The following is a 13,272-nucleotide window of genomic DNA, read 5'->3' as shown; positions in this document are numbered from 1 at the left end:
CAAAACAATGTTCCTTTTATATTGGGCTCAAGGTCATTGTTTTGTCACTTCAAAGTGTTGTCTACTTGTTGGGCGAGACATACTCATTGGACGAATTCTTTAGAATTCTAAAAGACACTTTAGATGTAAATTCACCCACAAGGCGAATTCTTCAACAATTGAAATTCTGAATTTATTTTTTTCACTTAGTGGTTTTTACTCATTAGTCGAGTTTCTTCTTGTTGGACGAGTTCTTCTTATGACTTGACACTTCACTCTTGAGATATCATGTGATCTTTTTTGCATAATTACTCTCATTGAACGAACATAACTCGTTGGACAAGATATCCTAAATGACACTTCAATTAGTGCTCTAAAACCTTGACAAAAGATTCTATAAAACTCTATTTTCTAACTAAATTGAGACTAAACCAAAGCAAAAATTCACAACAAATAAATAACTGTTGTGTTATTTGTAATTCAAATGAATGTATGCACAACAATTATCATATGTCTTGATTCAAATAAAAAATTTTCAATGATTCTTCCTCGATTTCAAAAGTGATTTCTCTTTAATTTGTTTTATACAATTAAATAAAATTTTCATTATTCACAATGAATTTCATCATTCTTAAACAATTATGTTTTTTTTTTATCTCATTTAAAATTTTACTTGAGTTTAGAAATACCCATACTGGCCATACACTTCTAGTTCTCTGACTTTTAGCTCTTGGATTTAGAATTTCAATTGCATGACTTTACTTCCTTGTTTGTAGATATTGTTTTGAAGATGTATGACATGTTTCCAACAACTCTTAATTGGTTGCAAGATTGGGATTATTAGTCTAGCTGAAAAGTATTTATACGTATGTTTCAGCATTATTTTTCTCAATCAGCTTCCATATGATGATTTATGTGTCTTGTACATGTTGCGTACATGATCTGGTATTTCTATGATGATTGCCAAAGTCTGGATTGGGTGTGTAGATACTAGATAACCCCTTATAATTTTTAAAACCATCATGGATTGCTGTTGCTGGATGCCTCGTTGAATTAAAAGGAGCTCCAGTACAGATGCAAATCATGCATAGACTAGTGTTGTTCCTCTCTAAATCAGTTCTGTTTTTTAAGTCAGTCTATCATCAACTGATCTGGTTGCTAAGAGTGAAACCTGTTTTGTGCTTCTGTTCAAGTAAAAAAAATAAAATAAAAATCATATTTAGCCTTTTAGCTGCAGTCGAGAGAGTAAAATACACAGCCTTAGTGCCTCACCGGCAAAACTTTTTTTTTTTTTTAATTCTGATTTCATTAAAAAAAAAAAAGACAAAATTTTGTATGGTTTTCAGAATCGCATGCTGAAAATCAGTTTGAAGTTTACTAAAGTCGATATATGTAGAGCTTTCTTAACACCGGAGATATTGAACGCACTGAGAAAAGTAAAAATAAAAATGCTGACAGAAGTGTGAAGCTAACGCTTTGTAGCCCACTAGTAGTAATTTTAATACTAATAGCTATTAGATAGCAATATACTGGTTCTACTAATCATATACTGTACGCGATTAGATATGGATGTGAATATGACGGGATAACAGTGTTGTTGTTTTTTATCGGCAGGAATAACAGTGTTGTTGATTCTGTCTTCAGTCAAAGTAGCATACATGGCCGTAAAAAAGAAATTTCTTGCTTTGCAGTAACTTCCAGAGGAGAGGGAAAAAAAATGAACAAATGAAACAAGAACGGAACTGGAATACAATATTGACATTTTATAGTTGGAAAAAAAATATTCATTTGTTAATTGTCGTATGTCATGTTTCTGCTGCATCTTTTGCCAGCTAGTTTGGTTGACTATCAGAGGCCAGAGGGCTTGGACCACTCAACAGAACCATTAAACCCTTCCAGAAGACAGTAGCTGCTGCTATGTTATATTATATTTCAATATCAGAGTTTTTCTGCAAAATTTATTGTGGGGAATTCGACTTAATAGCTCGTTCAACGGTTCATACCAAATTCCGGAAAATCGAAGATTTGACTTTTTTTCTTTTTTTTTTTTATTCAAATCTTCCTTTGACTCTTTATGTCCTCGAGTATTATACTGTTCATTAACCGAGAAAAATCACACCTTTTATTTTAATTTAATCTTATATTTGATCAATTAGCGTAATTTATTAATTAATAAACACAAGTAATAATCAGGTAGACAAAACAAACTCTTATATTCTCTATAGATGTAAGTTCAATTTTAAATAGACTTTCAACATGTCAACAAGTCAAATAATATCAGAGGTGTCTTTCCATTTTACTAGGCAACTACAAGAAGACAAGAATATTTTTTTTCTGTAAAGAAAACAGTCAATTTTAATGGGCTAATTCAGCCATGTTATTATTATTTTTTAGATACAGGCCATGATATTATCTATGAATATGAATAAGGACATGATTGTTATATTTCAAATTTCAATTGGAACTTTTTGGTTACCCCTATCTATGTTTTATTTTTTTAAGGAAAATTACCCCTATCCATCAAAATACATTACTTTTACATTTGAGGATAACTTAACAACATATTCTTCTTCTTCTTCTTTTCTAAGGTCGTAAGTGTCCGGAATTGTTACATATATAGGTTAACGTGGGAATTAGTATGATTAAGAAAAACGTGGGAATTAGTAGAACACTTAACGTATTATATTAACATAAGGTGACTAATTTAAATGATGATTGGCGTCCCTGTGAAAGCGTAGTGATTAAAAATTATAAGAAAGAAGAGTGAGATTAGAGGTTTGCGTCCTAATGCCCTATTGTAGTTTGTTGGATAGAGGGGACGTTTCCCTCAAATAAAATAACCATTGATTATTTGACCCTAAAAAGACAATTACTAAAGTATTTCATTTCATCAGATGGCAGCTGGAGCATGGAGTAGCTTTGGAACGCGTAAACACCGTCTGGCCAGAGATGTATTGCGGGTCCCAACCCAACCACTCTCCTCTTTCTCTCTTTGCAGTTCCCACTTCCTACATTGGCTGGTCAGATTCAACTTTTTATTCTTTTAAAGTATTCCAAAGTTTTTTTTTTATTCTTCAAAAAATTAAAAGTATTTCAGCATATACATGCAATGTATTTAATTATGGAGAAAAACACACCGAATAATAATATTTTTTTATTTGCAAAAATTAAATAAAAAACAGAAATCATGATTTTAAGAAATACTTAACTTTTAAAAACTTTTTTTTCTCTCTATTCATACTCTCGGAAGATTGCCATGGTTTCTTTTGGAACAATTTAGTTAGGTTATAGAGCTTCGCGTTAGTTAATAATATAAACTTTAATGAAAGATGATACTATAAAATTTTTAAAAATATTTCAAAGAGTTATAGGGCTATATATTATTGGTGACACGGTTAATTAATGAAAAATTACTATTAGTATGACTTTGAATGAGTTATTTTAAAAGTCAACTAAATTATGATAATTTGTGATTAAATGATATTATAAAAATTGTTTGATACTTGTTGTGCATAACTTATTTTTTTATATATATTTTAAAACTCAAATAAATAAAGAAAATAAATGTGGAACACAAAACCTTAAAGATGAGGCTTTTGTACTGAAAAAAGTGAAACAAGTTTTATATATATATATATCCTTAAGTAGTTGACTAAACCATGGTCATTATTCAACTAAACTGCCTTTAATTTCAATTTGCATGTGGGAACACTTGGGTGACAATTAGGAATACTTACGAGTTTGAGTAAAGTTTTGAATCGAACATACCCGACGGAATTTAAATAAATAAAAATTTGATTCAATTGTGTATTGAGATAGATAAATCAATGGAATAAGACCAAGGGGGTCTATGAATAAGTTGGTTGAGCAGTAAGATTGATTTCTAAGAAGGAAAAAAAAAATATCAGTGCAATAAGAGTGCAATATCGGGTATTATATTTTCATACTCGTTAAACCTTAGTTAACTGAAACCTCTATTTTTTTTTTTCTGTATAAAATAACTCTTCATTTATACCATTTCAATTTTATTTTAACTTTCATACGAATATCATTTTTAAATTTTAAGATGCGTACAAGTTAATGTATAGAATGTTTTTATTTTTAGTTTCATAAATTGTTAAATAAATGAAATATATAAATACAAACTTATTCGGCCTGAATTTGAGTTAATTAAAAAAAGTGAAAAATCAAATTCAAAATTTAACTTAAACAATTAATTAATTAATTCAGGTATTTCTTTTTAAAACCTGACCAATCCATACATGCAAGTGTAACGAGTGAAGAGGAAGAAGTAAAAGTAATTCAACAAATTGCATGAAAGTAGAAAATTAGAAAAAGAGAAGTATAATGATTTACACAAGGTATAAAGAACTAGGGCATTATTTGGTACGGCGAAATAAAAAATACAGAGGTACAATTAAGTGGAAAAAAAAATAAAAGGAAAAATGTTCACCCGTTAGGTCTTTACTTTTCATTTTTGTTCTCTTTTAACTAAAAAAAGGCTGATGTAAGCTCATTATCAACAAAAATGTCCATGCCCCTTTCAAAAATGATGATAAACAGAATTATTGTTACTAGACCAAGAACTCAAAAAAATGTTCATGTCGCTTCCAGAAATGGTGAAGGAATCACTGTTACCACACCAAGAAATCTAGAGATTTTCTTCATAATGCGTTGTTCTGTTTTACAACTCAATAGTGTTTTTTTTCACTTGGTAAATAGAACATTAAGACACGCACACAAAAAAGAGAACCTTTTTAAGCAGTGTTTTTTTTTTTAACTTGTATTTGTTTTCTTTTGTGGCATAAATAAAAGTATTAAGATGAATGTGTTGGTGAAACGAGAAAAAATATATGATATAACTTGAATATAACAATTTAAAAATGGAGGACTAGATCGTAATAATGAAAAACAGAAGGACTGTTTTCCTGGACACTTGTGGCAGATATCTAATCTGAAATAAAGAATTCAAATTCCTTGCACTCAGATTAACAAATGTCTAAATCAGACATTCTAGTTTGTGAATGAAGTATTAGAGAAATACAAATCAATGATATTCAGCATGATAAAGCTGTTTTATAAGTGGATCTATAGAGTGGTTGGTAGTAATGTTGACAGTTTCTTCTACTCAAATTCGAGTGCTTTTAGTTTTTTCTCACTGAGAAACTTAACAAGCTTGTCAATTTTTCTACTCGGCACATATCTGGTGAGCTTTATATTTCTCAATAATGTTATTAGAGACATGCTAGGAACACATTCTCTAACACTTCTCAATGTTATCAGCATGTGTTCAAAAAAATATATTAGAGAATGTGTTCCTAATATTTAGTGTGACTGAATTTCAGATACCCCGTGGTACCAGAGACCGGAAAAGTTCAATGATGTGTATGTATGTAGAGTTCCAATATAAAAGACCGGTATGTGGTCGTTTTTTCTGGTAAACTTTCTGATTCATAAACTGTGGAGCCACCATAGAGGACAACAAGGGGCTGGTTTTTGGTGCCATTTGCAATCAATCCACATTATACCTAGACAACTTTGTGCCCTGATGCTCACATTCTGTCTTTATCTCTTCTTCAACAACATAGACACTTTCGACCAAAGTTGAAGTTGAACTAATAACAACCCTCTATCCCATTTCTTTAATATAATACCAAAATATCTATGTTATGGTTACAATTAAAAGATAAGGCTAAGAGTTATATTAAATAGATATAACTTCCAAGGCTATTTTCCCCCATCAGGAACCATTTTCCTCTTCCTGGAAATTTCTCATAGCACGCCAAAGACAAGGAAAAATATAAAAAAGACATTGAAATAAAGTTAAACCATAACCTCAATACAAAAGTAAAAGTTTGATACGGTCCAAATCGTAATTAAGTAATTAGCAAGTTGGCACCGAAAAGAGAAAAAGGATTGAATTGCATTACATATTTTCCCATTGTATGTGCAAACTATATAATATTTGTAACTTTGTCAAAAGCAATAGAAAACCTAAGAATAGCTACAACTAATTAGAAGTCTAGTTGAATATGAAGTTCTCTTTTTAATTACTATTTGTTATACATGATGCATTATACGTCTTTAATGGCCCTATATACATACTGAAATGAGGTATAAGGAGGCAGAGCAGAAAAGAAAAATAGCATAAACATTATGAATTTGCAAAGATGAAGCCAGGCATGCCAAACCCTGGAGGGTGTTAGGGATCGAAATTCCTGCAGTTAGAATGTTTCTAAGTTCATGCACTCAGCCAATTGGATATTTGGATTCGTTAGATGATCAAATAACTCATTTTATCTCAACAATTTCACCTTAAAATATGTTTCGGAAATGTGAACCATCTAATTTCAATTCTTAAATGTGTGAACGTGTGAAAGATAACGTGCTCTGGTTATTGGAATATTGGACCAAACTTTTTTTTTGAAGGAAAATATTGGACCAAACTTGAGAGTGGAGTTATCTACCAAAAAAAACTTGAGAGAAGAGTTGAATACTTCCTTTCCTTTTTCCTCCTTATCTCCTTGAATAATTTGATAAACATGAGTAACATTTTTGTCAACAAACTACAAAAACAATTTTTAAGAAATATGGCTGATTTGTTGTATCATTTTTTTTCAGAATGTTTTGAAATTTTTTAATGGCAGAGTTAATAAGCTTCTAACAAATTTAACCTTGTAATTTATTAATAAACTAAAAAATTGAGATAATAAAAGATTGAATACTCTGTGTAAAAAAAGAAGATAGATAAACTATTTTATGACCAAAATGATATGATATGGTTGAGAAATAATTTTTGTTTTTCAAGCACATAATTGGGATCAATTTCTCAAGTCTTTCTATACGAAAAAATATCTATTCCATTTCGGTAGATTAGTTGCTAACTTAAAAAATAAACCTATTTTATGATAAATCAACATCCACGAGTTATCAATTATTTTTAACTATCTTTATTGCAAATCTCAAAATTCAGATTATTAAAAAATCATGCACAAGAAACTGCAAATGAGAAAATATGAGATGCACTGCTAATCCCAAGTCTAGTATTTTTTTACTTGACTCTGTTCCCACCTTCTCCTCAACTCTACACTTATATTATTCAATTACTAATTAGTTATTCTCTTCGCTTTCTGACTTTTATATATCTAAATCCTTGCGTGAGAAACTTAGCTGTTATCCATCATTGAATTATAGTGAACAAGTTTTCAATATTTCATCATCCAGGAAAAACCTTGCCTGTTATTCATTAAAAAATAGACGTTCTTAAAAATCATATATGTAAAGGAGAACACTTCATAACATTTGAAAAATAACAGTAGGAGTAGCAGGTGAATATAAAACTAATACATACATCATACAATATGGTTGCGGTTAGAAATACCTGCTTTATATGTCGCATGTGGTGCTTTATATGTAAGTGGAACTTTTTTATCAGATGTTTTTACAAATATAATTGCAAGACTTTAGACTTACTTTTAGATAAAGGTAATGGTTAGGTAAAAGTATAAAACTCTGAGTTTTAATAAGGATATATGTTAGTCTGAAACTTTTTACATTATTGATTGTAGGAGTAAATAATTTTTTTATATGATTTTTAAGATAGTTTTATATGTGTCAGTTTATAATTAAACAGTAATGCACCACTCGTATATTCTTTGCCTTCCTCCCACTCTGGCCATGTCTCTAATCAAACATTTTATGAAAGGTATCTTCCATTGAGATTGAATTATCCAAATTTTTGCATAATTCTTGTCATCTGTTTTTGTTTTTTTAAGGCGTCGTCTATTCTTCTATAAATAGCTAGTGGTGAAACATGTATAATTTATTTTTAATATTTTTGTTACTAAGTTGATAATTTAATGCCTTTAATCAAATTAAAAATTAACATGTTCATGATGGATTAAAGGAATATGAAATGTTGTTTCATAAGTTCTAATCATTACAATGTGTAATCGATCATGAACATGTTAATTTTTATAAATATTTACGAAAAAGATTACGGACTGATAATTTTTTTTTAAGGAATATAGAATGAACTTTCAATAAGCATCAATTAATTTGAAAATTTACAAATATACTGGTACTGTATTTAATTTCTCATATGGGAATGGCAGGAATGTAAATAAAGGGTAATGGAGTGTCATTGTGTAACGCAGGGGTCTTTTAAAACTTGGTTGCAAATAATGGTGCCGTTATTCTGCAAAACCAAATCAAGAAGGAACAAAGAAAGAGAGAGGAGAGGCATTGTAATCGTGACCTCTCAAGCTTCTTTCAAAGACAGAGAAGAAAGAACAAAACAATCTCAACAAACACAAACAAACAAGCAAACATCAATGGCAAACTCGTATACGTGGCTCTTCCTCGCGATTTCTGCCACCCTCTTGCTTCTTCTGTCTTCGTCGCCGACAGCGGACGCGGGAGCGCTGGGCATGGAAATGACATGGATACCCTCCATGCCCATGGAAGAGGAGTTCCAGCTGGACAGCGAGATCAGCCGGCGCATCTTAGCCACGACCAAGTACATCAGCTACGGTGCGCTGCAGAGGAACACTGTCCCCTGCTCTCGCCGCGGAGCCTCCTACTACAATTGCCAGCCTGGCGCTCAGGCCAACCCTTACAGCCGTGGCTGCAGTGCCATCACCAGGTGCAGGAGCTAAATTATATATTTATTATTATTCTCCTTTTTTTTTAAAAAAAAATTTCATATTCGGGTTTCGTTGTATACATGACCAAGATTGAATGTTTATGTATTATTGTCCTGTTGCCGATAAATAATTATTGAATCAATGTCAGTGATTCATCATTTTTTTTTTATTTCCTTCTTATCCACTGGTTTTTTTTTTCTATTTTTTATTTCTTATTTTGGCTTTTTAAAATAAGGAGGTGTGTACTCAGAATAAATAAAGTGCACTTATAATGTTGATTTTCTGATCAACTGAATATGTATGCAACAAAATCTTTTGTTCTAAAGGAGCCAAATCTTTTTATTTTTAGGTAGATTACTATAACTTATACACCACAGTACTTTGTATTTAGTGTAGGTTTTAAGTTAAAATTTCAATTTTGATCGAAGAACCTTACCAGAAACACTAAAACAACTATATCAAGTTTTATTATTTTATTTAATGGTTAATTCTTTGCTGTACGCGCTAGCCAAAGCATAATGCTTTAATTACTTTCCACGCTTGCCTATATAGAGTTGTTGTAAATTGACTTTAACGAGGACCGGCGTTGTATGAGATTTAGTTGGGCGTGTGAAATTTTTCATTTCAAAATCGAATTACAAGCTTTAAGTTTGGGGAGATGCAAATTTGATTAATTTTGGGTGCCTTAAGGTGGAGCAAAATAGCTAAATATAAGGTATCGGTGAGATAAAGTTTTAGTCTTCATTATCTGAGATTCATGGAATTATTACTATTCGTTACGCTAGTGTTTTATTATACACGTTAGGTCTTTCTTAAGACTGATGAGAATACAAACACGGAAGATACAAAGTTGGGAGGTGGAGTGAATGAATAGATTAATGGCAAAAGGCCAAGTTGCCGGCAGGGAGAGTTTTTTTTTTTTTTTTTTGTAGTATAATGTATATAAAATTAAAATTCCCCACCATTTACATTTTTGGGTTGTTAACGATGGGTTCCATCACATTCTATGTTCTAACACTGTCCAAATTAAAGGTAAGAGTGGTCCCTTTGCCAAAACATTAGGGTTATACACCCAGGCCCCACAAATTATCATCTTTTTTTCAAAAATACCAAGTATGCAGTAAGATTTTGATAGCCTTTCCATGTAGAAGATTTTATAATAAGTATCATTAAGACGCGAGATTCCATTCCTCATGGAGATTGGGGGGGACCAGAGTAATTAGTGAAAGTCCTGGCACTGTTAATGTGAAAGGTCAATATTTTGGTATAGTAATTTTCATTATTTATTGTTCGCATAAGTTTCTCAATTCACAGACACCAAACCAACCTAACAATAACATATGGTGAATACTAGTACGTGACATGACCGGTACGGGTATGGTCAATAAACAGTGTGGGAAACTGAAGATATCTTCCACTCCTACTTCAATAATGACGAAGGCTAACAATACATTTTTTTTCAATTAATAGAAAAGATCTGTTGGTGACATTTCTCCTACTTCAATTAACTTCAAAAAGAATTTGTCATAATCACGAGCCTTTAATTACTAGTGGTTAAAGGTCACTAATTATTCTATGAATCATCTCCCTTTTTACTTTGTCTAAAGTTCGAAATGTGTTGGGTTGAAATTCTCTCTTTGACTCATATACTTAATACTGTAAGACATTCTAATTTCCCAAGCTTGGAACACAATTTGTAAACCTCTGAAATTGAATAAAGAACAATGGTTAGAGATCAATTTATGAGGTGAATAGCTTGAGCCACAATAATACGTATCCGAACTTGATGACCCTACTAAAGTCTCGTCTGTTTTATACTGATAATCAATATCTGATACGGTCACGTTACACGTTTTCAATTAGAATCTGTGATACTTTAATTTCATCACTATTCTATCAAAATTAATTTTAATTGGCTTAAAAAAAAGACACTTAAATCATGTTTGCCTTTGGTCGTCATATTCATAGAACCAACGCATATTGATATTGGTAGTCATTTTCTGGAACTCTTACGCGTTGGAAAGGTGAAGCTCAATTGTAGACTAGTAGGAACTACTAGGCCACAACTTTTTTTTTATGCTTTCAGAAAATGGAGCAATTTCCATCCGTCACGTTATATATATATATATAAGTCCATAAATGAAAGAATAATTTAGTATTAATTTTACTTTGACAAAAAATAACTTTAAGCTCTTTTTCGACTAAACTGGAGAGAATGCAAAAACAATGCATAGTTGGATATAATTTAGTCATGTTCTTAATTATGGATAACAAAAAGAAAAAGTTTAGTTATGTTCTTATAAATTGGCTTGTTACTTGTTAGCTGTCCTTATGATTTATGTAAAAAAACAAATGTACTTCTTCTGATTCTAAATATTAAAAAAAGAGCATGAATTCATTTTCTTCAAAAGTTGACAATAATAAATTCTTTCTTAGTTTTCATTTATTAATTTAGAAAAATACATCTTTTGATTAGCAAAGTATATCTATGATTTGTTGTCTCAATTCTATTACATAAATACGTGAACGTACTATATATTTATGTAGCTACTCAATCCTCATACATAATACATAGCTCTCTAAGAGGGAGTAATAACATAAATCCAAGTTTTACTTTACATAAATATAAGTTACCAGACATATAGTTAGGCTTAATCTACACTTGTTTTATTTTGCTTTCTTGGACTCTTTTTTTTAAAAACAAATTATATCATTCACACCTTCACAACAACATGCCCAATTTAAAAAGATGAATTAGATGATAAATTCTTTACTTGCGTATGCTCTGTTGCATTAATAGGTATATTCCCAATCGCAGAATAAAATTAACAATACAAATTAATCTAAAAGTTGTAAAAAAATGTAGAAATATGTAAAAAATATTAATAATTTTTGTTTTCTAACATCTCAATTGTTATAACCTGCTTACGCTTGTCTTTATTTTTTTTTTCATTTTTTATCATGTCATTAATCTTATTTATTATTTTCTCTTTTTTCTCTTCCTATCAAAACCCTAGTGATATTTTGAATTCTTTCAATACATTTATCACCAGAATGCGGGAGTAGGAATAACACATCTCCCTTTTTTCTTTTCTTGTAGCACTTCCAATTAGGAAATGGCTTATTCATTTTAACCAAAAAACGAATATTATTTAAAATAATTGCTAAAAACTATATTTTTGACTTCTTACAAAGACATCATGAGTTGTGCTTTTTTTCTTCCTTAGATTAAACTATTAAATGGTCACATTCTAATAACAAAAACTGTACTTCATGTGGCTCTCATATATTGATAGTAACAAAATATATATATATATATATATATATATATATATATATATATATATATATATATATATTTTGTTACTATCAATATATATTATTTGACTTGGTTGACATGTATATTTTTTTTTACAGAATGTATTGTTTATGTTAACTTATTGCTTATACAGGACAATTTTATAAAACATGGGCTCTCAAATGACACCATTTAATGTTTTTCTGAGCTTTATTTTTAACACATTTTTTTATCACAAATTTTAAAACTCACAAACTGTAATTCTACAATTTTTTTTTTTTGCACATTACAAAACAGTTTAAGAATGAATTAGTGATGCAATTTGAGTTCATTTTCTTTCTCAACAATTTGGATTTTATTTAATTGCAAATAATGACGTATCTTCACATTATTATATAGGTTAAATAACACACGTACTTGAAGTAAATACTAGCAATAACTACTGACGCATAATTATATTAATTCACACTTTTTGTTATATGAGTAATAAATTTTAACACAAAACATATTTATCATTAATTACTAGTAATATATATATATATATATATATATTAAGATGAATAATGTTTTTATTAATAATATCAAGGTGCGTTATTATTTTTAATAAAATATATTATGTTTTTAATTAATATAGGAAAAATATTTATAAAAATACTTATTAGCATAATATATAATTATCATATATAAAATAGCTACATGATGTGTCGCATGGTAGCGTCTTTCACCATGATAGGACATGCGACAAATGAGTGTATGTTTTAGACAAATTATACTTCTATCTCATGAAGTTTAGTGAAACTATGCCTACATTATTTTGTTTTACTATTTTGACATTAATTAATTTATATAATTGTATAAAAAGCCATAAGAAATCTGTGTAAAGTATAAAAAAGATTAGATAATATTTTAATTAAACCTTGAGGGTGTAAGTGTAATTTATCATTTGTTTTGGAAATGTTTAATGCCAATTTATGGTGATATCTTATAAAGAGTCGTGTGAAATGAGTCAAATGGCATCTTTTTTCAAGTCATCACACCAACTTGGCACAAAGTCACAAACTACTCTAACTTAATTTTTTTTATGTATCAATTTGATATATTATTTCAAAAGTTTTTTTAGGCATAAATAGACTGGAGAGGCCCAACAACTCAGGTTTGGTTAGATTTTTTTTTCAAAGAATGTGATCAGGGGAATCATAGAGCCCAATTCATGTGATTGGATCATGCAGATATGTTGTGGTGGGCTGGGCCACGACGTTGGTATTACATGAGGAAATATAGTTTTTCATTTTAGAGTGGAAAATTGGAAATCAAGACAGATCATCGCCGCATTAAAACATGGAAGCAAAT

The 13,272-nt window shown here is 30.1% G+C and overlaps 1 protein-coding gene across 1 annotated transcript; it reads left to right on the top strand.

Moving 5' to 3' along the window:
* The first annotated feature begins 8,159 nt into the window (after window positions 1-8,159).
* LOC114407589 (protein RALF-like 1) lies at window positions 8,160-8,925 on the top strand. The gene has a single exon (XM_028370755.1). The coding sequence runs from the start codon at window positions 8,163-8,165 to the stop codon at window positions 8,634-8,636; it is 474 nt and encodes a 157-aa protein (XP_028226556.1). The 5' UTR covers window positions 8,160-8,162; the 3' UTR covers window positions 8,637-8,925.
* The last annotated feature ends 4,347 nt before the right edge of the window (window positions 8,926-13,272 follow it).

This window comes from Glycine soja, chromosome 3 (genome assembly GCF_004193775.1).
Source record: "Glycine soja cultivar W05 chromosome 3, ASM419377v2, whole genome shotgun sequence".
Taxonomy (NCBI): domain Eukaryota; kingdom Viridiplantae; phylum Streptophyta; class Magnoliopsida; order Fabales; family Fabaceae; genus Glycine; species Glycine soja.
The sequence above is the reverse complement of the archived record's forward strand: the minus strand, read 5'-3'. Positions and strand labels throughout refer to the sequence as shown.

What these genes read in the sequence shown, in the direction of transcription:
- LOC114407589 (XM_028370755.1), top strand. Translation starts at nt 8,163, where the DNA reads ATGGTGCCGTTATTCTGCAAAACCAAATCAAGAAGGAACAAAGAAAGA.